Source organism: Chionomys nivalis, chromosome 25, assembly GCF_950005125.1.
Source record: "Chionomys nivalis chromosome 25, mChiNiv1.1, whole genome shotgun sequence".
Classification (NCBI taxonomy): domain Eukaryota; kingdom Metazoa; phylum Chordata; class Mammalia; order Rodentia; family Cricetidae; genus Chionomys; species Chionomys nivalis.
The window spans coordinates 6108627-6134655 of NC_080110.1; the positions used below are offsets into that span (position 1 = coordinate 6108627).

Genomic DNA, 26029 nt, shown 5'->3' on the forward strand with positions numbered 1-26029 from the left:
CTGCTTTCCCTGTAGTCTCTAGTGGAGACTCTGGCCTTCTATCCTCTTCAGCATCTGTGTCCTGCCTGCATTCTTTGGTTCCTAGCTGAATTTTTTATTCTTTATTTATGCATATCATGCTTACACATGTGTGTGGGTCATACGATACATGCACATGTGTGTGGGTGCATGGGTGTGAACAGTCTTGAGGCCAGAAGTTGATGTTGGTGTCTCCCTCTGTTGCCCTCCACCTTTAGACAGGGTCTCTCACTAAGCCTGAAGTTCACGGTTGCCTAGGCTGGCTGCCCGATAAGCTCTGGGGATCTGCCTGTCTTCCGTCTTCAGTGCTATAGTTCTGGGATCACAGGGAGTGCCACCACACCTAGCTTTTGGGTAACTGCTGGCGATCTGCACTTAGGTCCTCATGCATGTAGGAAAGGCTTGTCATCCAAGGAACTATCTCCCTAGTCTCTTGTTGCTGACCACTAGATCCAAGGCTAGCATGGTGCATTACTATAACATCGACTCATCTTCCTTCCTCCTTATTTAAGAGGAACTTTTAATATATATTGAGAATTTTGTGCAAATATGCAATGTTTTCTTTTCATCAAAACCACCCCAGTGCCACGTCTACAAATTTCCCAGGTTTCTACTACCACACCTTACTTCCAATTTTCATGTAGTCTTTAACACACACACACACGCACACGCACACACACACACACACACACACACACACACACACACAATTTATTTAGTGCTGGTAGTATCTGTGGAAGCCAAAAGAGGGCATTGGCTCTCCTGGACCTGAAGTTAGAGTGCCCTGAGCTAGAAGTAACTGCCAGAACCTGAACCATTCTGGAAGAGCAGCAAATGCTCTCAACTGCTCAGTCAGCTCTTCAGCCTCATTCTCTGTGTCTCTCTCTGTCCCTTTCTTTCTGTCTCTGTCCCCTCCCCCAAATCCAATCAGTGTTGCTGGTAGATGTATGGTTGTAAGGCCATCCTCGGCCATCCTAAGTGGGTCCACATTCCTGACTGACTCTCCCTTCCCCAGAAGCAGTCAACTCCCAATTTCTGTTCCTATTGAGTTAGGACTTTGTCAGCCTCTGCCCTATCCATGCTGGAATCTTGCCTGACTCGATGGTATGCAGGTCTTACGTATGCAGCCTCGGCCACTGTGAGTTCATGGGTTCAACCAGCCTGTTGGGTCTGGGAAACTGGTTTGTAAAGGTTAGTCCACCATTGACTCCTTGTTTACAGACCGTTAATTTATATATGCATCTGCAAAGCCCTGTGGTCTTGCAGCACGATATAGTTGGCGGTATAGTAATTGGACTATGGTTCTGCGTGGGAGGGGAGGAGTTATTCTCCTTAGTACGGTAACCAGTGTTCCTGTTTTCTAGGGTTGTCCTGTGGGCATCAAACTTTTCTCACAGCCAGTGGCCATTCTTTTAAAATTCTTTTATTATTGTTCTATATTTGTATTATGATGTTCCTGACTTGAATGTCATTGTAAATCTTTTGAGGATTTTTTTTCTCTCTCTCGATATTATGGGTACGTCAAAGTAAAGCAGACTACTTCCAAAAGCTTTTATTTGCTTTGAGTCATTTGGGATTCTGAATCATCTCAAACTTCCAAACAGCCACAAACCTACACTCCCAAGTTTTAGGGTTATTTTGTCAGCCAAAGAATCCAGAGAGCAGTGAAAGCACACAGGCCTCATGATATTGACACAATGCTTTTTAGTCCACCCACCATCTGAAAATTCATCTAATTTGACTGTAATTCTCTGCACCCTGAGGATGATCAGCCCCGATATGACGACTCTACGGGTAAAGAACCTTCTACAGGAAGCAGCCAAGTTCAACCTAAATTAGAAATAGAAATTTGGTGTGTAGATGAAGCGTTTCTTCCTGCTTCCATTTCCCCGTCTTTGCCATCTTCAGTCCTAGAGGCAGAGCCATTGTAACCTCCCTTCTGCCTTTCACGTGTCTGAGGCACAATATCTCCCTGTGCCTCGTTTCTTCACTGTTTCTACACGTGACATTTGCTAAATACCAAATGGTTGTTTTGCTCGTCCGTGTCCGAAGGAAACATCCTGTCTGGCTTTTTTCCCTCCTTACATGTGGGTCTCAACACCAGACCACGTGGTCGCCAACCCTTCATTCCTTAAACACCTGGGTCTCCTTGTATGACTGTGAGTTGAGGGTAGAGGAGATTCATGGTGGTGTATGGTCTGTCAGAGCTGCTCCAGAAAGCTCCAGGACCACCTGTTTCTGATCGTAAAACTCATCACTGAAGTGTTTGTGAAACAGCTGTGCCCATACCTGGTTTCTTCATGACTGTGATGGACTCTCCTAAGTCAGAAGGCCAAGTCTCTCCCAGTCTCTATAATGAGTAAAACTTGAACTTCCTTACTGTGGTCAGCATAATCCAGTTAGACTTTCCTTTATGCAATTACCAAAGCAAATCCTTCCTAATTAGCACCGAAGGGAAGAGGCCAGGTTCTCTCTCTAGTATGAATTTCATGCTTGTATCAAATCAAGCCAATGCCATGTTAATATCTTTAGCTAATTTATTGCATTCTGACTACTACCAATAGCTACAATTATTTACTATGACTAAAATTCCTTACTCATTACTAAAAGATCTTATATTTAATTATAATTTTTGATTTGTTCAGCAGTTTTTAGCTTCTGTGGAAACACAACATAAGCAGCACATTAAAAGCATAGTCTATTGAGGTTTGGTTTCTAATGTTTATTTTTCTTGAGGTGCGGGAGCACACAACTTCCTACTAATTTAGTTAGTGTTCTGCACATGTTTCTTATCATCCAGAAGAAGCAGTGTTTGGACCATACACTTCACAGTCGAATAGGGAAGGTAAGATGGAGCAGGCTAAGGACAACAGAGCATCAAAGTTAGGTATTTCCTCAGTTAAGTTAGACAGTGCAGGGCCCAGGGATCTGTTTCAAATCAGGGCTGTGAAACTCCATTCCTTGGAAGAGAGCTGCTGACGATGGCCCAGACCACAGTCCGGGGTTGTAAGGATGGCCCAGACCACAGTCCGGGGTTGTAAGGATGGCCCAGACCACAGTCCAGGGTTGTAAGGATGGCCCAGACCACAGTCCAGAGTTGTGCTACTACCACAGGAATGTGAGTGCAGGAATAAGGGAAGATCCAGAATCTCAAGTAAAGACAGAGGCCAAATATGAAAAGGGCAATTGCTCCCTGAATCGAGAGCCCAGTTTAGTTAGATCATGTAGAGTGGAGTCCTCAGGATCACTCGCTCCTCTTTCCATCTCTGTTGCTCATTTCTGGGGTTAGTTGTCAATGATGTATTGACAATACACTTGTGACAACGGCCAATATTTCTCACTGTAGGAGGAGGACTTTCAGAAGCTTAAAAACCCATTAGGCCGGACTCTACTCACAAATGTATGGATTCTCTTTTCCTTGTATTTGGAGGTAAGAATTGGGTGATACTGCCTTTATCACAACACAAATACATGCATTCTAGGGCCCAGTCCTTCCACTCTTTAGATCTTGTGCTCACTAAGTATTTTCGCACTCCCAAAACCACTTTTGGAATGAAGATTAGATCAATCGTTGTGAGCACTAAATGAGAATCATTTGGATAAATAAAATACGGTTCTTTTCACAGAACACGAAAGATTTCAATGTATGATTTTCTTGAGTGGTGTTGTCTCAGACTTAAACAAAACTTTATCAAGTGTTTGTACACCTTTTAAAGAGGATAGCCTTGACTCTTGTGTAAGTGGAAGAGGCAGGCTGGAGAACACAAAGTGAAGAGTTATTTTATGCACTCATTTTCCTCAGCTTGCGTTCACTGCCCTGCCATCCACATAGAGCTTCACTAAATGCTAGGCAAACACTTTAAATATTAAGACTATTTATCATAATAATAGGATTATGCTTCAACTTATTAAACAATACCTTGGTTTATTTGTCTAGCTCTTGTTATATGAATGTGATTACTGTGCAGATCACTATTTACTCAACAAAATCACTCAGTAAGAGAATTCTGATTTGTGCTATGATTTCTGCTTAGGATCAACATGTACTAATGCCATAGCATTTTTATTCCCTCTTGAAGGTATAACAAAAGCAGGAACACTAATTGGAACATGACTAACCCTAAACTCCCTCTGATCAGTATTTGGAAGTATAATAACTATATAAAACAAACAGCCTTGGAGATAAGAGGCTAGTTTGAAAGTTGTTCTGGTAGTTCCAATGAGATACACTGGTTACCTAGACAGAGCAGAGTGGAGAGAAATAAATGTGTTTGAGGTAGCTTTATATCATCATAGGGCACTCAGCTCCATAGTTTGAAACAATTTACCCTTTGGAATGGACAAAGGGCCTGGATAGCTGTTCCTTAAGGAAGATATGTAAGATGACCAATGGGTTTAAATAATGCCTCTGCCTAATAACCAGGAAAATGCACATCCAAGCAGCAGTGAGCTCCCATAGCTGTTAGAACGGCTAATATGAATAAGATAAATTTGCTAGTTTGGAGAAGATATGGAGAAAATGAAAGCTGTGAACACCACTGGATGGAAAATCAGTTGATGCTACCATTCTGGAAAACTGTATAGAGTTTCTAAAAACGTTAAAATGTATTGAGAATGACCCATTCCACTACTGGGCATCTTCCCAAAGGATGTGGTGACGTTACAGTGCACTCCCAAGTTTAGTGCACCACTTTCTTCTTTTTTCTTCTTCTTCTTCTTCTCCTTCTTCCTCTTCCTCTTCCTCTTCCTCTTCCTCTTCCTCTTCCTCTTCCTCTTCCTCTTCTTCTTCTTCTTCTTCTTCTTCTTCTTCTTCTTCTTCTTCTTCTTCTTCTTCTTCTTCCTTCTCTCCCTCCTCCCCTCCTCCCCTCCCCCTCCTCCTCCTTCTTCCTCCTCCTTCTTCTCCTCCTCCTCCTTCTTCTTCTCCTCTTCCTCCTCCTCCTTCTTCTTCTTTCTTCCCCCATATTTGCCCCAGCATTTGTTGTCCCCTATTTTGTTGATACTCGCCTTTCCAACTCAGATAAGATTGGAGACTCTTTGATTAGACTTTATTTGATTTTATTGTAATCTTAGTTTTCTCTTCTTCTTTCCTTCCTTCTTCCCTTTCTCCCCCCTTCCTTCCTTTCTTCTTTCCTTTCTTTGGCTCTTCTCTCCCTCCCTTCCTTAGGTTCTTTCTTTCATTCTCCTTTCTTTCACTGTGTTACCCAGGCTGCTGCCCTCAAACTCAAAAAATATCCCTGCCTCAGCTTCATGCATAGCCAGGATGGCATGTGTATGCCACAGCTTCTCAGCTCTGAAAAGCAATGAAGTAAGCAATAACAAACTAACAAAAAGGTAAAATCCTTTAGATGACAGTAGTTTTATCTGTTTAAAGGACAAGAGACTGTCCGACTGAGGCACAGGGCGTATTCAACTCCTGCTGCATGGCAGGGCCGGCAACAGATTCTGGATACAGGGTGGTGCAGAAGACAAGATACACAGAGGATAGCACAGTCATCTGGTCTAAGCGCAAAATGTGCTTCATCCATTATCTTAGCCACAGAGAACTAGTTGGAGATTTTCAGCAGTGGGGAGTCTATTCTGTTGCTTTCCAGTTCCATTTGTTGACTTACTTTATCAGTGTGTGTTTATTTTATAAAACAAGTAGTAGCTTTAATTCATAAATTTGAGTATTGGCCCAAATTTCCTCTTCTTATCTTCTAAACATTAGTCTTTTCTTTAATTTTTTTGCCTTTTAAGAGCTTTGTCCTTCCCTCCACTTTGCGAGACTGCACTTGAGGGAGAGCCTTCAGACACGTTGAGAAACGCGTTCTGTAGCTGCACAGCTTCTCTGGGCAGAACCCTGCGACTCCTTTCATCATTTTTCCTCTGACATGGGTTTTTAAAGCAAATACCCTCTTGATTGCTTCCTCTGGATGCTTTCTACTCTGTCACCCTTTGTTGTTAAAAATAAATTACTCCCAATTTCCTGCTTTCAATAGAGTAGAGTGAACATAATTGACTCTTTGATGTGTGAGGGTCTGGTGTGGTCTGAAAGCAATTACCCTGACCTTGAATTCCACTAACTGTAAATATCATTATAGAGAAAGTGGGCGCTCGTACTAAATCTGTATCAACCATGGAAGAGATGTTGGAAGATTTTCTGAAAATGAGTTTATTTTCTTGTTATTTGTTTCCCAGTTAAGAAGTGCACTTTATAAAGTAACACATAGAAAAAAATAAAATGTTATTCATTCTGAAATCCATCATGCAGGTAATTTGTCTTCTCAAGTAGACTATGAACTCCCTGAGAGCAAGGACTATGTGTTACCAATTAAGAAAAGAACACGTATGCTTAAATGGGCAATAATTATTGGTAACTAGTTAATTCATCATTCATAAGAAATTGAGATGTTATACAATTAATTGAATTGTGTTTTTAGACTATATTGAGGAATTACTAGCATAAAATCTGAATAATCTGGATATAAATTATATCCTTACCTTAAAAAGTCTTAGCCATAGTGGATTAGTTATATAGTTGACAGTATTTACAAAGAAAAATGTTAATATGATGGGTGGTGGGATACTTACAATTCTGAGTGTAAACTCAAACAGCAATGACTTATAAGGATGTTGATATTTACTTACAAAGCCTGAAGAAGCTTTTGCTAGGTCTGTTCTAGCAACTCAATGATATCATAAGGGTACCAGGCACTTTTATCTTAATGTTGCAGCTTCTGGATTTTTATCATTTTGTTCTTGAGTTTGCAGTATAGTAAAACACAAAGTCTTCCCTCCCCCTAGAGAGGATCCGAGGGGGAGTAGCCCCCCTCACAATCTTCTTTGGGGGAAAACTATTTCTTCAGAAGCCTTCCCCAGAATTCTACTGTGTCTAACTGGCCAAAGGTGAGTTCAATGGCTGTCTCTAGGAGGCAGGCAAGGAGGAAGGCCTGGGAAATGATTGTTGACTGAAGCTGTTTACTCTGTGGCTAGGAAGATATACATAACAGAGGAAGATCCAGACTGTTACTGTCTAATGGAAACTCAGGCTTACCGAATAAGAACTCTTTCAAGCTACCAGTGATAACAACATATAGTTATAGAACCTTTTCAAATAGACAGAGCATCAGTTCTTAGCCAATTTGGCAACAGCTGGTGGACCCAGCTACCCTTCTGATTTCTATAAATCAGACAAGGCTGTGTTTTTATTAAAAAGCTCTTCATTACCTCTCCTTTTCAGGAGTCTTATCCAAAGAAGAGGAATCACACCATGGAAATGGTGCCATCGGCCTCCCAGGACACATTTCCTTCGGAAAGTGAGAACTTTCTCTGTGATCTCATGGACACAGCCGTTACAAAGAAACCTTGCTCCCTAGAAATCGCAAGGGCACCTTCTCCAAGAACTGGTAATTTTTCCTACTCACCATTGGCCAATTCGATTTGCATACTCACATAACTGAAGACGCATCATTAATATTTTTTATGTCATGCTATATTATCAACATAAAAGTGTCCCAGGGTAGTCCCAGTGCTCAGTTTTGCATTTCAAGTGAGTACAGGTAAGCCGTGGGTTTCGATGTGAAATCTAATGGTTTAGGGCTCTTCACGGAGATGGCCCTGCTTTGTTCGACATCATTAGGAATCTTGGTGGGATGTCATACTTTGGGTCCTTGGTTACTAAATTTACCTTACGTTTTTATAACTTGGTCTAGTTTAAAGGTTGGAAGTCTTTTCTGGTGGAGGGAGTTACTGAAGAGGAAGCATCCAGAGCAAGAACTGGGTGGGTGGGTGGATGCTGGCATTGCGATAGTCTAGGTAAATGCCAACGTTCCTTGTCCGGAGATGGAAGGAGGAGAGTGTGCTTATTATTATAGGCAAACTCTATTGCATTTCCAAATGGGTTTGTTTCTGCCTAAGATGGCAAATTGGGTGAGGCATAGTTCCGCGGCAGAGTGCTTGTCTAGTGTGTGCAAGGCTCTTGGTTCACACCCCGGTACTTGGCATGTACTGGGGGCAATGAATGGAAGAATTATAGAGGGATTGAAGTAAAATCCAGAAAAACCATTATGGATAGTATACTAGAAGATTTCACAGAGATGAACAAATAGACTTTGAGTTGTGCTAAAGTAGGGGTACTGTGTAAATCATAACCATACAGAAGAAAGTTAGTTTTTGGATAAAGTAAAAACATGGTAATGAAAGTAGTTAAAAATTGAGGTACTTACTATGTGTTCTAAGTGCTTTATGTGTATAACGTCATGTAGCTCTTAGGATGCTGTGAGTTATTAACATTGTCCATCACTTTAAAACCGAGGAAGTGGAGGCCCTGACACATTAGATGATGGCACAGGAGTGTGTTAATAGGGATGGCTCTGGGGTTTGAGCCTGAGTGGTTCTTCATTGTGTGCTATAGTGCTGCATTATGTCAGGTGACGAGGAGAGGCAGGAATTGTGAACCAAGAACAGGGTGTTAAGAAATGTCAGATAGTCCTCATGTGACCTTGACAATCAGAAAAGATGTAAGGGTAGCCAAAGATCAGATGAGCACAGGCTATGGATGAGTGATTGACAAACCACTATAGAAAAGACCAATGCTCATAGCGTATGTAGAAGTGGGTGAGCACCAGAACTTATGATAAGAGAGGTAACAAGGGACATGGTGGACTTGAGAGTGGCCCACTGAGGTAGGAAAATATAGCAAAATGTGCAAAACTGTAAGGGCACTCTACCTAGACACAGGCACAGGGAGGGGTCAAGAGTGACGGTAGAGGAAGGAGTGCAAGCATGGAAGGTGGGTTTCTCCTAGCTATCCATCAAAGGCTAATAGGTTCCCTTGATGGGACAGAAGTATTCTAGAATCTAAGGACCTTGGGATAAAGGAGAGATGTCACCAGGTACCAAGACTGACTAGGATCCAGTCAGCTCTCTGCTGCAAACAAGGAATTCTGCATAAAAATAAATGGAAGAAAAACTTCTGAATGGCACCAAAAAAAAAAAAAAGTTGAGAAAATTAAATGGGTTGAACCACGCCTGGCTTTGGAGCCCCTTCTATCAGCACATAAGAGAGACAGGCCACAAAGCTTCGGCCTGTGTGGTAAGCCAGTGCAGCAGTTAAAGCTGCTTTGGTCCTAAGGAATTTGCTGGACATACTGTTGAAAAGTGGTGCTTAAAGCAATGAGTTCAGACAGAGAGAGATCTCCTTGACGGCCCAGTGTGAGCATTCTACTGTGAACACTGGCCTCCATAGGCTTAGATGCCAAGGGTACACCGTTAGAGTAGTCACAAGTAATGCGGCCTCACACCTTCACCCCAAAGTCTTCAATGTCTTGTTTCATTATGGGTAGAAAAGGGGGAGATTCCCGAGGAATTCATGCTTTAAGCTAGCCCCTATACAGGTTAGCACCTCAAATTCATCTCACACAGAAGTTCTGAGAAGTGAATTTAGGATAAAGCAATTCTGTCAGGCACCAGTCAGAAACAAATATGATCCTCAGAAAGGAGAGCAGGACACTCTATGCTCTTTAGGCCCCAAATCATTCCATTAAATAGTTTCCCTATTATGATTGGCAGTTTAAAATAATTAAGCCTGAGGAGAAAGGAGCCTCAACCAAGAGGCAGCAGAAATAAGGGGAAATCTACACACCTGAGGGACTTCACCTACTGCGGCTGTCAGATGCAGAGTGCAAAATGACGTAATTTCAGGAAGAGAAGCTTGGAAAGAAACCACCAGGGTGTATCTGAGATGAAAATGGAAATTTCTAGGGATGGCAGAAGATGGTCCACACATCATGCGAATGGATGGGCAGACGTTATCAGACATTAAATTCAGTGGAAGGAAGTTTTAGTGAATGGGAAAGAGGAGAAGAAGAAAATGTCAGAACATGGTGTAGAAGGGAAGAGGGTGGAACAGGAGCATGGCACAGAGTGTTCCTAACAAGAACATCTATCTTACATGTCTGATCAAAGCTGCAGAGTTGTGAAGCAATATGTTAGAGGAAAACCTACCCCAAAGAGCCCTGCCCTGATAGATGTACGGGGATTGATAAGTGAACAGTAAAATTTGTCAGATTGTATAATATGTGAAGACGTAATATTTCATAGATTTCTTTGGAAGTAACCTGAAAGAGCGTCCTGGAAGCATAAGGTTCAGTTTATGAAGAGAGAATGCCTGCATGTGTGTCTAATGCTGTCTGAACATCACTAAACTTATACCAATAGCAGTAATTGATTTTGTTCCTGAATCTGCAAGTCTAGCTGGTTCCATTTTGCGAGGATCACCTTTCTACCACAGTGTGTCCACTGCGATTGTTCACCTAGGGAATTTGGAAAGTAACCTTCACTAATTTATTTTGTTCTGTGGTAGGAGTCAAACCCAGGGCACTGTGCATGCTAAGTGCTCCTAACTCTGCGCTCCATCTCCAGTCTATGGAGAACAATTGATGCTAAGGATACTGTGACGATGGGGCCCTAGCTGGATACCTGGCAAGCTGTATATAAACTGGGAGCTTTGCTTTGGCGTGGGGATTGCTTGCTTACCTTCTGTGACTGGCATGTTTCTCCTCATGAAGTACAGGCTGGATTCTGAAGATCAGTGTCTCCATTACCAGTGGAAAGTCTAGCGCTTCCATTCTATCACCATATTGCACTCTGGAAATCTGGGATGTCAGCATGACCAGGCTACTGGTGAGGGCGTTCTTCCTGGCTTGTGGGAGGCTGACATTTCACTCTGTACTTTTGCTTGTTTTTTTATGTCTGTGCTGAGTGAGCGACTCTTGGAGTTTTGTCCCTGAGAAAGAACCATACTTAAGGAAAAGACACGAGAGAAGTCAGGGCTGTCCGCTTCCCCTTGAGCTTTTCATCTTTCACTGTCACTTATTTTAGGGTCCCCAGCTCCTGCCTCCCGAGAAGTCACAATGTTAAAGCCACAAGTTTTGGAACACCACATTTCCAGGTGTCAAAATCCCCTCTGGTTATTGACCACCACACAGAACAAACCAACATTAAGACCTAGTTAACAACAACACACACACACACACTCATTTATTTTTCTTTTAAAGCTGCAGTTCTGAGATGGCTCTGCAGGAGTTTCTTGCTTGCTGTTCCAAGTAATTATGCCAGGGCATCTTGACTAAACACTGTAATAGAATCTGTGTACAATATCCATTCTTAGGCCAGGTGAAGGGCTCTAACGGGCCAGAGCTTGGCAAACACAGGGCCCAGCATGGCAAACATGGCTCTGACAGGTTTTGACTTTTACCCTTCTCTCCCCCCCACCCGCCACCCCGACTGTTAGATTACATTCCCAAGCTAACCCCCAAGGTCTTTTCCTTTAATTTGCCACTGACTCATTCCTGAAACAAAACACCAAGGTCCAACAATCGAAATTCGTTATTTGGTGAAGGTGTCCAGTCAGGATTTACCAACTCACCGTAGCACAGACTCCCCTTCTCTCCTTAAAAATCCACTCCTGTAAAAAACAAAATATCCTGCTGGTGCTTGCTTTCTTTTTCTATTGCTGCCGTCTCTGCAGCCCCCCGTCCCACCCCAACCCCTATCTGCCTGCCCCTCCAGAGTATTAAATCTCCTTTGTGCTGGGTGTGTCTTGCACTGACTCTGAGGGGGACCCTCTCCCTCACGTCAGTTGTGATGGCTCAGACTTATAATCTTAATACTTAGGAGGCTGGGGCCGGAGGATCACTGTGAATTTGGCAACACTGTGAGTTTCACATCAGTCTGGGCTAATTTCAAATAAATAAAAAAAATAACAAACATCCTATCTTCCGTATCTACCGTGGCCTACTTGGATTGCTCATGGTATATCTTGGGTAAATGTGAATATGATTCCAAGAACAAACCCCAAGGAGAATCGGCAGAAGCTGCACCCCCTTTTGTGGCTTAGGCATCATTCCTGTGGCCAAGACTCTGCCCGCATTTAAGTAAAGGGGATTTTCTCTCTCTGGCCTTGCCCAGCGCGCTGACTACACCGCAGCACAAGAAGTTCTCTGTCCAGCTGCTTCTGGACAACACAGACTCCTACGACTATCTGAGCTGCTATTGTTTTGTTTTATTCTAAATGGGGCTGGATTTAATTTGCCATGGATATATGATTCCCCCTACTGTCGTTGATACTTGGGTTTATATAGAAATCAGCTTGACCAGCTGAACCAGCTGAATTCCTAAGACCTGTGCTCGGCGCTCTGGGCTGTGTTTATGAATTCTACCAGTGGGGAGTCGAGAATTAAAATGGAAATTATGTATTTTTTTAAATTATAGGAATAAACAAGGATGCAGATTCCTGACAGGGGCGCCCAAAGGATTGCTCTCTAGTTGTTAGCGCCATAGCTGGTTAGACAACAGCAGCATAGCTGTGTTTTTATTGGCTATATTAGAAACAGTGCGCACCCCCTACTCCACCGCTGCTCCATTCTGCCCATTCAGCTAACCCATGTCTCTAGGTTTCATGGATCCTACCCTTTCCAAGTCTCTCACTGCTCTGAGTACTTTATGGCTTATGATTAGCTTTGTGCTGTTCCTTTGGGAGCAGCTTGGTGAGCTGGTGAACTTGGGGGAGGAGCTGATCTCTCTTGGAGTTACTGACCTTTCCCCTCTGTGAGAGCAAAGATAGGACTTTCAGGACAACTCCTAATACAGATAAGTACCTGTAGCGCCTCACTATGGGACGGTGAGTGAGGCGGGAAAGGGCTGGAGATTGAAACACATACACGCACAGACAGAAACATGGGTCATCCTTGAAACAAGAATGCCAGTTCTATTGTGTTCCAGGGCAGCTTATGTAGTGCCTTCCCTGATCAATAGCCACACCCTAGATCTGGAGATCCTTCAGCTGCAAGCCACCAGAAACCACTCCCCTGCCATCAGGGAGCATCTGCAGCTGCAAACACAGGAAAACGAGTTGTTTGCTAAGAGCAGTAGCAAGCATGGGAAAAACAAGTTGTTTACAGGAAATTCAGGGTCTGTGGGCCCACAGTCCCTAACATCTCCCCCTTTTCTATATAATTAGACCTAATGTTCTTCCATCGTTACTGGCTCAGATGTGGCACAAATATGATGGGAAAAAGGAGAGCAACTAACCACATGCAAAGCCCACAAAAATCCAGTTGCTCCTGCAAGTTGGAAAATGCCCTAGCAAATATGCACATTCCATATGAATAATATTAAATGCTGCTAGAGGCTACAAGATAGTCACAGCAGCCATCTGGCTGATGGCAATTCTGGCTGCCACGGAGGAGGCTGCAGTAGGGATCCCAGTGTCTCTCTCGGCTGGGGCAGCTCCACCAGGCTGGGCACCGACTGGGCTGGGGTGACATGTCTGTGATGCTGCAAACTCTTGGGAATGCAGAGCCAGGGACCACTGCCACCCATGAAGCTCTGCTCCAGCTGCCACCTCTCCACCCACGGGGACTCTGGGAAGCAGGCTCACGCTCAGGAATCGTGGAAAGGGTCCAAGTTGCCACCTTCATGTCACTCGTCCTCGTTCCCCGGGTCCGCAACATCCAGTAAAGAATCATTTAGGGAATTTGGGCGTTGTTCTCTGTGAACTGCTCCCTGCTGTGTACTGGGGGAAGTATCTTTAGGGGTATTCTCAGCGACATTTCAGGGGATTTTGTTCCATCAAACCATGTTAGTCTAGAATGAATCCACAGGTTCATTGGTGGAAACAAAAGCAGAACCTACCTCTTTTCCAAACCAACACATTTTTAAAGTCAAGATACCTTTCTTAGCAGTCCCCAGAATCAAATGTCTTTCTCCAGTCAAAAATAAAAAAGAAAGAAAACACATCTGTGCACATTCGATCTTTTTTGAGGCTTTCAATTCACCCTCCAACCTCCTCTTTATTACTTTCCGGCTGGCCAGTCTTCTGGAGGGTATGCCTCAGAGAGAATCTATAGTTCCTGATCTCAACTGTGCCTCCTGTGGTGCCTGCGCCACCTGGAACTGCTATCAGGCAAGAGTCTGGGTTTGAAAGCACACACAGACACACACCCATCTTCAGTCCACCCTCACCATTCCCGAGGGCGATCTCTCAGTGTGTCCCTACTTTCCAATCTCACTGAGGGCCTCCACCTGTAAATGCCCATGCCTAACCCTGCTCTTTTATATCTAGAATTCCTTTCCAAGCTTTCTCAGGTTTTATGTGGATTTTGCTAGCACATGTTGGAGTGCCAATTGTTGTAGAGAGGCCGCTTGTTTGTTTCCCAGCTGCTCAGACTCCCGAAATAATCACACAGAACTATATTATTTAAAACACTGCTTGACCCATTAGCTCTAGCTTCTTATGGCTAACTCTTACATATTAATTTAACCCATTTCTATTAATCTGTGTATGGCCACAAGGCTGTGGTTTACTGGATAAAGTTCCAGCCTCTGTCTCTCCGTGTGTATGTATTTCAATCTCCAGCCCCTTACCCAGCGTGGTACGCTACAGGCATAGTACCATAGTATATATAGTACAGGTGAGGCGTAGTACCATAGTACATGTAGTATAGGTGCTACATGACTGTAGCACACATAGCACGGATGCTACAAGTACCAAACTGAATGAGGAAGAAACGACCCACTTGCCCATCCAATAAACATGCACAGAGTTCCACCGGTGTTCCAGTTCCAGGCATTGTGTTAGTGTTGCCAAAGAAACAGAGTTGAGCTGCAAGTACTAAAAATTAGGAAATTTGAAGGTTAGTAAGCACAAGAAGTAGAACCACATACTCCTGGGTTGTAGGAGAGGGATATGAGGTGTAACCTACTTCCAACAAATGCTGCCTGATCTCAGTCTCAACTGAGGAAATGTTAGATAGATGTAGGGGCAAGAGGCAAGAGAGCCATGGAGGGATAGATAGTTAGCTCTTTGAAGGAACATCTAGAGATCGAATTGTTTATCCTGCACACCAAGGGGGCTTTAAAAGTTTGCATCCTAACCCCTAGGATCTTAGCGGAATTTAGAGATAACATTTTCATAGAGATAATACGGTAATTAAGTAGGCCTTATAAGCATGTCCAACCTATGGCAGATAGAGTAGAGGACTGCTATGAATCTGAGTGTAAACATGAGAAAGTTGAAAACTTACACCAAAGCTCAGGAGCTGTGTTGTTTGGTGTTTGGCGGGGGAGTAACTGGATTGTGCGGTTCCCTGGTGTCGATTTTGTAGATGACAAGGATGTGATACCACAATGACAAAAGACGGGGCGGGCCTGTCAGAAACCCAGGAAAAGGGAAAGGCAATGTAGGTGGCACACAAAGAAGATGGCCCTCCACAAACCAAGCAAAGAGGTCTGATGAGCAGAGCTTTCTCTTGGACCTCACAAGATCTGTCCGGCCACACCTCCTTCTGAGACCCCTAGCCAACAGAACTAAAGAAAGGAAAGTTTGATTGTATAAGCCATGCATTTCTGCTATATTACCATGTCCCTGTGAATCTAAAACAGAGCTTTGTAACTGAACACACATGTTTCATGCAATAGCATGTATGGGTCTTTCTGCACGGTCAGAATCCCTCCTGGCTGGTAACTGGCAATGCCATTCAGAGATAAAATGTATCTCTTCTGAAAATAACAGTTAAGTGTGTATATTTGTCCCCTTTCTGTATTTGTTAAGCAGATGAGCAATTTTTTTTTACCATAGCTACTAGTTTAATTTTAATAAGAAAGTGAATCAGTAGTTTATCTATATTCAACCAGATTTTATGATTCAACCAATAAACTGAGTTTTTCTCTAAGGAATACTTTGCGAGTACCTCAATGCCTATGGATTTCATATGGAGTAAGAATAATAATACTGGGCTCCTAAAGTAAGGATGGATCACATTCCCATTTGTGCTGCCACTATTAAATTGTCTGCTTCTCCTCACGCAGAGGACAGTATATTTTGATGGTGGTGAATGAGTCATATAAATGAACGACAGCAACAAAAAGGAATTAATGAATGAGTTATCTTCAAAAGAAATGGCTGTAACAGCAGTAAAAAGTTCTTATGTAATAGTCAGATGCCATCAAAGAAGATGTTTTATTGTCTGCCTTTCATTTGATTTTATCCTTCACAGGGGAATTTTTCCATTTTGCGGTAACTAAGCAACCTGTTATTTTGAATCACTTAGTGCAGGCTTTGCACAGTATGGGTGCTCAATAAATCCATTTTGATTAATGAGCAATTTATAACAACACTAGCAAAGACTGTTTCCAATCCTGTTGAGAGAGAATGGATGATCTCTGATTTAAAAAAAAAGGGGGGGCCATGTTCAATAGTGACACGCCAGCATAGTGGGGGTCCTAGTTACCACTGTTGGATTTGCTAATGTGCTTACTGGACCATGGTTTGCCTGAAATGGAAGTGTCACCTGTAAGTAATCCTCCACACCCCATTGCACATTTTCTGTCAACTGACATAGGCAGGATGGAGGGCAAGGGTTTCTGGAATGAATTTGTAACCATGTAAATATCTATATTTATATACTTAGTATATAAATATATAAATTCATATATATGTATTTATAGTATATTGAAAAATTTATTTATAAACTTAAAATATTTAAACATGTATTTATGTGTATTATATATACATCATATATAGATTTTATATTTATAATTACACATTATATTCATATAAACATGGATATATAATATGATAAATATATGTTGAATATTATAAATGATATATAAATATATATTTAATATGTAAAATTTACTTATATATTAAATGATTACACATGTATTTATATACAAATGTAAAGTTATTTTTATGGTTACAAATCTATTATATCTATGCATATTTATCTATGTTTGAGATATTGAAGATTTTCTCTAATGCCACATTTTTTAAATTAAAAGAATTCCAGCTGTATCAGGACAGACGTTTATCTCTGCTAAGGAAGTGAGCAATGTCAACAGGATTTCTGTGGGTATGTTTAACTCATTTAAAAGAACAAACTATTTTTAAGGTCCTTGGAAACATCCTTTTACATACAAATATTGGTTTTTCTGATAAGAACCATTTTTTATCAGCTAGCAATTATTTATCTGGCATTTGCTCGGTGCTCAGTGGTTTTGTAGCCATTTATTAAGTCAGTTATCTACATGATAAATTGGTAACAAGGGGCTTGACAGAGGGAAACAGAAAGGAAGCCACGCGTCCCATGTGCACGGTGAAGTCCTGGTCCATTAGCCGCCACCTTCTTTATCCATGTGGGCATTTTGATAAGGCAGATGTGTCTGCTTGCATTGATGGAAGCTTGCTGCACTTTGAAAACAACATCCTAAACAGGAAGGAAATCACCCCAAATGAGTTTCACCTGTTCTTTGAATGGAGTAACATCCGTCATTGATTAAGACTTCTGAAAATACAGTGAACTCTCACTAAGATGAAGGCATCGGCTTTTATGGTTTGCCTACCTTCTGGGATCACGCTTCCCTATAAAGTCAGACTGTGTATAGTAACGAGCGAGGTCTTACTTAATTCACTAATTCATGCCCTTGAAATTCAGGCAGTCCCCCACTGCTTCTCTGATGTCTTCCGATTCCAGGTGCTCTCCTTCCTTGTCTTGGTAGCTGGTTTCATATTTTAATTCACAAAGAACATAGAATGCATACAGCTGTAATCCCAGCATCTTGGAGATGAAAGCAGGAGAATCAAGACTTCCAGGTCAGCCTGGGCTACCTGAGACTGTCTCTAACAAACAAAAAGACGAAAGAGAAGATAGAGAGGCAGGGGCATGGAGAGAATTGCACACAGAGAGAACTACCCCTGACTCCTTCCTCTGACTGTCCCTCCTGTTAATATAGGTGGGAGTGTTCTCTCCCTGTTAGCTGTATCCTCTGTGCTCCAGTCTCTGCCTTAGCAATTTTATCATTTCCTTCAGCCTTCTCCCCTCTGGTGTGTTTGTATATAAAGTAGTATTTGTGGTATGTCCTCTTAAACACACAATGTTCTGGGAATCAAACCCAGGTCTGTCCTTCCACAAGCTGGTCACACTGCTTACCACTGAGATGTCTACTAGCCCCTACCTTTTGAGTTTTTCTTTGTCTTTTTCTCCTGAACATGTGGATCACTGTCTAAATATACTCTCTTTTCTTTTAGAAAATAAAAGCAAAACACTGCTGACATTGAAAACAACTGACCGATAGGAATTTCTCAAACATACTGGTCACTCAGCTACTCTTTCCTGTCTATCTGTATTCGTTAAGGTTCTCTAGAGTCACAGCACTTATGGATGAATCTCTCTCTCTCTCTGTTTTTCTCTGTCTGTCTGCTTTCCTCCCTCCCTCTCTCTCTTTCCCTTCCCACACAGGTGATTTCATGTGTGGCATGGCTTTTGTTACAATCAATATGCTGAGGATCTGAAAATATTTATTTATAGTTATAAGCAGTTCTCTTAATTTAAAGCCTATGCATATATCCATTTTCCTGTCCATCTACTATCCATTAAATAGCTATTCCTATGCCTCAAAGACACCCAAATTAGTGCATATATTCCAACCTAAACTTGCCAATCTCTTCCTGGAATCATGTTTCTGATTTCGGTAAAAGGATTAATCATTTACTCAATAGCAGCAACCCAAATGTCAATCTTACTACCTACCTCTCCATCAACTCTCTAATCCAGACACCAAATCTTACGGTTTTTTTTTTTTTTTTTTTTTCCCTTCGAGGAATCAGTGATAGGATAATTCTGGTCCTTATTTTCTCTCTGAAACCTACTGACTTCTCTTACTCTCTGCCGTAACCACTCACTCTTATAGATTATGTTAATAGCCACAAAATGGATTATATTAACAGCCACAAATGGTCCTATTTGTCTTCTTGCCTTAACAACACAAGTATAAATCTGATTGCACTACTCCTCCAGGTAAAACCCCTTTGTGGTCTTGGAAAAATGGCCCAAATTATTAATGAGAAGTTCTGACTTTTTTATTGTTTTGATAGTTTTGTTTTCTAGACACTCAGTAGCTTTAACCTTTGGCCTCTCCAGTTTCCAACTTACGTACCCGTCCTCTTAGTTACTTCAGGTGTTCTAGAATGCTTAGCTCATGTTCTTCCTCAGGAAACCCCTTCGGCACCCATACACCCTGAGCCCCAGAAAAATGTGTATGCTTCTCCTTTCAACCCCTCTAGTGCGTTATATAATATTCCTTTCCTCGATAAATCTTATGATCAAAGTGATACAGTTATTTTAAGGTTTCGGTTATTTGACTTCTATTATCCTAAATTTTGCTATGCATCATTGCAGCCATAGTTTCTACCCAATTCCCAGCCTCAATTCATGTAAAAGAGTAAATAAGTAATGAGTTAGAATAGTTAATAAATATTAGCTTGATTTTAAACTAGTTTGTAAGACCTTACTCTCATTCCTATTCTACAGATAAGAAAGTCAGGTCATAAAATGGTGCAGAATTTGCTGACCAATGAGAGCACTAGAATTTGAAAACAGAAGATTTGGCCATATTCTTAACTATATTTGCAATTAATTAACCAATTAATGAAGGCTGCAGTCTTGAGGTTTCTGTTTGTTTGCTTTAGCTTCACAAGATAAATCTTGAATTTTTTTTTTCTTTTCAAAAGGAAAGCTTTGGGAAGTTGTTTACTATTCATGAGCGAACCTGTATGAGCCCACCTGTAGGCACTATTGAATGTTCTAATCGTTCTAAAGTAAATGGATGAATTAGAGCAACCCAAAAGACAAAATGAACGATGGTAAATTAATAATGACACATCTAAAGAGAAGGGTCACTTAAGTCATGAAAAGGTGTTGGTTTGTTTGTTTGTTTTGTCTTGAGACATAGTCTCATGTATCCCAGACTTGCCTGACTCTTCCTGTGCAGTCGAGGATGCTCTTGAATGTAAGATCCTCCTCCCTCTACCTTCTGAGTGCTAGGCTTACAGGCACACACCTGATTCCTGTGGAACTGGGGAATGGAACCCAAGGCTTCGTGAATGCTGGCAACACTACCAAACTACGCCCCAACCCTAAAACAATATTTTTGCATAGTGATTAAGTGATTTTCACTATGGCACATAGTTTCCCTTGGGTAAATATCTGCTGAGTGAATCAATTTTTCATTCTTCTACATGTTGATATCCAGTTATGCCAGCATTATTTGTTGAAGATGTTTCTTTTTTTCATTTTCTACTTTTAGCTTCTTTGTCAAAAATCAGTGTGTGAATTAATATCTTAGTCTTCAATTATGTTCCCTTGGTCCTCCAGTCTGTTTTTATGCCAATACCAGGCTGCTTTCATTACTGTAGCTCTGTAGTAGAGTTTGAAGTCAGGGTTGGTGGTGCTTTCAGAAGGTCCTTTATTGTACAGGATTGTTTTGGCTGTCCAGGAATTTTTAACAGCAGCCTACAGAATGGAAGAATATCTTAACCAACTCCACATCAGACAGAGGACTAATGTCCAAAATTTTCAAAGAATTCATGAAACTTGACATCATAAGAACAAATATTCCCAGAAAAACTTCAATAAGACCTAAACAGAGAACTCTCAACATATGAATCTCAAATAGTAGAAAGGCACTTAAGGAAATGCTCAACATCCTTAGTCATCAGAGAAATGCAAATCATAACAACTCTGAGATTCCATCTTACACCTGTCAGAATGGCCAAGATCAAAAACACCAATGACAGCTTATGCTGGAGAGAGTGTGGGGTATAGAGACACTCCTCCATTGCTGGTGGGAGTGCAAACTTGTACAGCCACTTTGGAAATCGCAATGGTGATTTCTCAGAAAATTAGGAAACAATCTACCTCAAGACTCAGCAATACCACTTTTGGGGATATACCCAAAGGATGCTCAATCATACCATAAGGATAGATGCTCAGCTATGTTCATAGTAGGATTATTCATAATAGCCACAACCTGGAAATAACATAGATGCCTCTCAACTGAAGAATGGATAAAGAAAATGTCGTATATTTACACAATTGAGAACTACTCAGAGGTAAAAAGAATGACATCTTGAAATGTCCAGGCAAATGGATGGATCTAGAAAAAACCATATATAGTGAGATAACCTAGACACAGAAAGACAAATAAAATATGTACTTACTCATAAGTGACTTTAAAACATAAAGCAAAGAAAAGACAGTCCACAACTCCATATAATCTAGACAGCAAAGAGAGGCATACATGGATGTACATAAGAAGGAGAAAAAAAAACCAGTATCTGAGTAAATTGGGGGTGTGGGGGCCATAGGTAAGATAAAAGGGAGAGGGGATGAAGGGAGGTGAGCAGGCAAAAATGTATAGCTCAATGAAAACAAAAAGACACAAATTTTGAACATTTTTGCTTAAACTTCAGAATATTCAAATTTTATACATAAACACAAAAATTGTGCATGCGAATTTGGTAGCACATGATCAATATGTACATCTAACATGTGATTAGATTAAAGATCTCTGTCTCCTAAACATTTTCCACGTTTTTACTGCAGAAGCATTCAAAATCCTTTCTTCTATCTTCTCTAGACAGAGTGCACATGTGCTTTCTGGGTTTGTTGCAAGAATATCCTCATTTTGATGATTGTGTTTTGTGTGCGAGTTGAAGCCTTGATGTGAGTCATTTTCAGAGCCCATAGTGTTGACTGTTGTGTGACAGAGCCATCTGAAATGCCCCTAAAAGAGGCCACATGACTGCAGCTCATGGGACTTCACAGTTTCTGAGTTTCAGCCCGTTCTAACGATGAAGCGGTTACTGCATGGAATTACTCTTATTAATTTCTCCTGTCCAGTTACTGCTGCTTTAAACTGGAAATAATATTATTCTGAAAATATAATCTTGCAGAAGTCTTACCTAGTGCTTGTAGACCTATATTTAACACCTTTATTCCCATCCTTGTGTTGTCTAGACATGCCAGATATGTGTATTGCAAGCTCACTAATTTACTTCTGTTTTTTTTATATAGATGCTCTCTCTATCATTCATTTCAGATTATGCTAAAATTGTTCTCCCTTTATGTACTCCTACACTTAAGAAGCATTAACCAAATTAACTGACATACAGCTGTCGTCACACTATACATTCACATGGAACAATTTAATATCAATCCTTACTGTACGTGAGATTCTACCCAGTGAATTACATTTTATATGTGCATTAGAATACACACATATGAGAAATCTAGACTAGATGGTTCTGTTAGTATCTCTGAGGAAAAATTTTAAAATATGAAATAGATAAAATTTATTTGTGTTCTGAAATAGTTCAAAAGTAGAGAGTTAAAAATATTTAACCTCAGTTAAGAATGCAACATATTTACAAATTTATCAAACTGTCATATTTGTCATTATATATAATATTGCAATCGAGAAAAGTAATCAATACTTTGTTGAAAGGAATGAGAATTCAAAAATGTTTTGTTGTAATTTAAAAAAAAAAAAAGCCGCTAAGAGAAGTCATGCAACAGGATTCACATAGGAGGTTTACTGGAAGAGGAGAGAGAAGCAGCAGAAATGGGAGCAGAAAAGAGGGGTGGGAGGGACAGGGACTGGTCCCTGGGGGCCAGAATAGCAGAAGAGAAAAAGAGAGGGAGAAAGAGAAAGAGACTGGAAGTGGGCAGGGCCCACCTTTTAAAGGGAACATAGTGAATGCGCACAGTAGGTGCTCTCAATGGCTGCAGCTGAGGATGAATCCTGTCAGGTCCCCAAGGGCAGGCCAGTTCAGATGCCTGAGTACTGACACTAATCGAGAAACCATCTGTCTCTTGTAGATTCGCTTCACAGGTCTTCCTCCATGTTTCTTCTTGCTGTTTGGGTTGCTTCCGTTTCTGTACAACCACTTACTTACTCATCTAAGTGTCTATTAAAGATTCTGTGCCTCCAGGCTCAGTAGACGTGCAAGGCTCACACAAAAAAGCTGGGAATGGTAACACACACCTTTAACCCCAGCACTCAGAGGCAGAGGAAGGTGGATGTCAGTATTCAAGGCCTATTTGGTCTATAAAGTGAGTTCCAGGACAGTCAGTGCTACACAGAAAAACCCTGTCTTAAAAAGCAAAACAAAAACCAAACAAAACAAAAACCTAAATGCCCCTCTACTGAAGAATGGAAAAGGAAAATGTGGTGCATTTACAGAATGGAATACTACACAGCAGAAAAAAACAATGACATCTTGAAATTTGGGGGCAAATGAATGGATCTAGAAAACATCATATTGAGTGAGGTAACCCAGACACAGAAAGACAAATAGCATAAATACTCAATCAAAAGTGATTTTTAGACATTAAAGCAAAGAAAAACTAGCCTACAATTCCCAATCCCAGAGACCCTAGACAATAGTGAGGACCCTGAGAGAGACATGCATGAATCTAAACTGTATGGAACATAGAAAAAGACAAGATCTTCTGAGTAAATTGGGAGCATGGGGACAGGGCAGAAGGAAAGGGGAGAAGAAGGGAGGGGAACACAGAAAAATATATAGCTCAATAAAAACAATAAAAAGATTCACACAAAATGAAGGCAAATAAAATAATAGAAATTTTAGCTTGAATGCATTGCATAAAATAATAGACACAATAGGCATCCAGGCAGACCATCATTGTATAACCAACTATATTTATCATTGTCTGACTTCGCCACCCCCGTGCTTTGTGGACAGCTTATTCTTCCACTTATATAGAGAGCATGAGGGAAAACTGGACACCATTTAATCACATGGTTTTCAATGCTCTTAATTTCCATAGAACCATCTAACTCGTTACCGATATATTATTGTTGTCTGTGTCTCTTGCCTGTGCATAGAGAAAGTGAAAAGAGAGTAGTGAGATGCTAAAAGCTATGTCTGAACAGGACAGTGAACTAGATTAACTGATGTTTAATCACCGGCATGTGTGGGGATCTGGGGCCATCGTTACAACTGAAACACTCTGCTACCTTGTGGGCGAGAACACTTTGTCTCAGTCCTGAGACACAATGATGCAGAATGTCTTCAACCTATGAATCCACGTACTTTTTTCTTAATTATTTTTCTTGGAAATCCTGTTGGATTTGTGCTGCTATTTTAAAAAGTTTAACACCGCTGCTAATTAATGCTTATTTTCCTCTAAGTAGCATTTATGAATGTTTACAGTCTCATTATAAAACTGAATAAATTATCTTAATAAAACTTTTGCCTAAGACATACAAAGCAAAAAGAAGAAAATATACTTTCTTTATATCCTACTTAACAGAATAACTAGCAATCTAGTATACTTTTTTCTTCTATTTATTTTTTGTTCATAGTTTTACATGCATATGAAGACTTGGTATACATGTATTATAATTGTGTTCACTTTTAAAGTAAACGTGGTTCTGATTACCAAAATATGCTTGCTTAGCCCGGCAAGGTCTGTAGAAGATTTTGGTAGCAGAACCCTTGCTCCTGTTTTCTACACCCAGTGCATCAACCCAAAAGTGAAGAGCAAATACAAAATGTTAGAGTCTAGCATTCTGAAAAGCAAGATGCTCGCATGCTTGCCTGGAACAGAAACACAAGCTAGGTGGGACCCGAATGGCTGTTCAGCTAGTAACTTGGCCAAGAAGTGGAGACAGCCATGGATAGAATGCATACTTATAGGAAGTGGAGGCTAAAAGAGCTTCATTGGAAATTGGGCCAAAAGTCAGCCCCACTAATGAGAGTGAGCAGCAGGGCATCTTAGAATCTCGGGCCATGAAAACAGAGTAAGAGTGGTTCATAGTCATAGAGTGAACGAATTTTAAAATGAGCTAGAGAAACTAAGATATAAAGGAATGTTTTGCTTTTATTAAATGTGTTTTTATAAAATATTTTTAAGATTAAACCGCTGAAAATTAGAAACATAATTTGTATTTTTTCAGCCAGTAGTGGAAAAATAAAAGAACAAAGGAATACTTAGTAATTAAAATATCTCTAACAGTAGGAAAAAGACGTAGAAAATTGACCAAAAAAAAAAATTAAAAAAATGAAACAAAAAACACACAAAAGGAAAATATAATTAATGAAAGAGGAGATGATGTGGAATGTAATTTTTAAAACTGTTGCTATTTGTTTTTTAAATTGATCTCGTGAGACAGAGCAACAGAATCTTTCTTAAATGGAACAATAAAGCAAAATACAGGGCGTGGGAGATGGCGTGGCTGGGAAGACGTGTGCTATGCCCACATGGAAACCTGGATCCCCATGCTCAGCACCCATGTAAAACTCAGGTATGGCAGGTATGACAGCATGTGTTTGTGTTGCAGCACCCATGTAAAACTCAGGTATGGCAGCGTGTGCCTGTGCCCCCGAGCTAAGTAGGCACAGATGGGAGAATCTGTGAGGCTCTCTGGCAATTGGTCTATCCAAACTGGCAAGCTACAGGGTTAGCGAGAAACCTGTCTGAAGAAATAGTGACCTCTGTCTTCCACATGCATGCATATACATGATCACATGCACCCGCACTTGTGTACACACACACACACACACGAGTATATATAAAGCAAAGTCAACTTAATTAAAGGCATTGAAGAGCTGTATCACCAGTTAAAATTTAATTGGAGGTTAGATATTATACAACAAAACAATAAAATGATAATCCTAAGGAAATATAATACTAAGGAGTAAACATGCAATTTTACATCTAATAGTTTATTCTACCTAAGCTTGAAACATTAAAAGACAAAATAGGTAGGACTTTGAATTAAACCCAAACTCACACTTCATGCAAGGTTTTGTTATACTTTTTTATAATATTGATGAATATTCATGCTATTAATGCATGATATATTAGAATATAGGATTTTGACTAATATAATTTGGAACCTGTCCTGGAACTAGCTCTTGTAGACCAGGCTGGTCTCCAACTCACAGAGATCCGCCTGCCTCTGCCTCCCGAGTGCTGGGATTAAAGGTGTGCACCACCACCGCCCGGCTAAGAGGAATGAATTTTAAAGTAAAGGACTAACATATTCAATTAAAAAATTAATCTGCACTTGAAAAGGTTCAAACAATACTGACCAAGAAAAAATAAAATACAAATAAATAATGTCAAGTTAAATATATTAATTAAATTCACAGAAGAAATTTTAA

General features: G+C 40.7%; 1 protein-coding gene across 3 annotated transcripts in view; it reads left to right on the top strand.

Annotated features, from left to right (window-relative positions):
• Positions 1-26029, top strand: part of Anks1b (ankyrin repeat and sterile alpha motif domain containing 1B) — an 866240-nt gene that overhangs the window by 253087 nt on the left and 587124 nt on the right. For all 3 annotated transcript variants that reach the window (XM_057757559.1, XM_057757560.1, XM_057757561.1), the window contains one exon: positions 7238-7403. In XM_057757559.1, coding sequence (XP_057613542.1) covers positions 7238-7403 — 166 coding nt within the window. The remainder of the gene's footprint in view (positions 1-7237; positions 7404-26029) is intronic.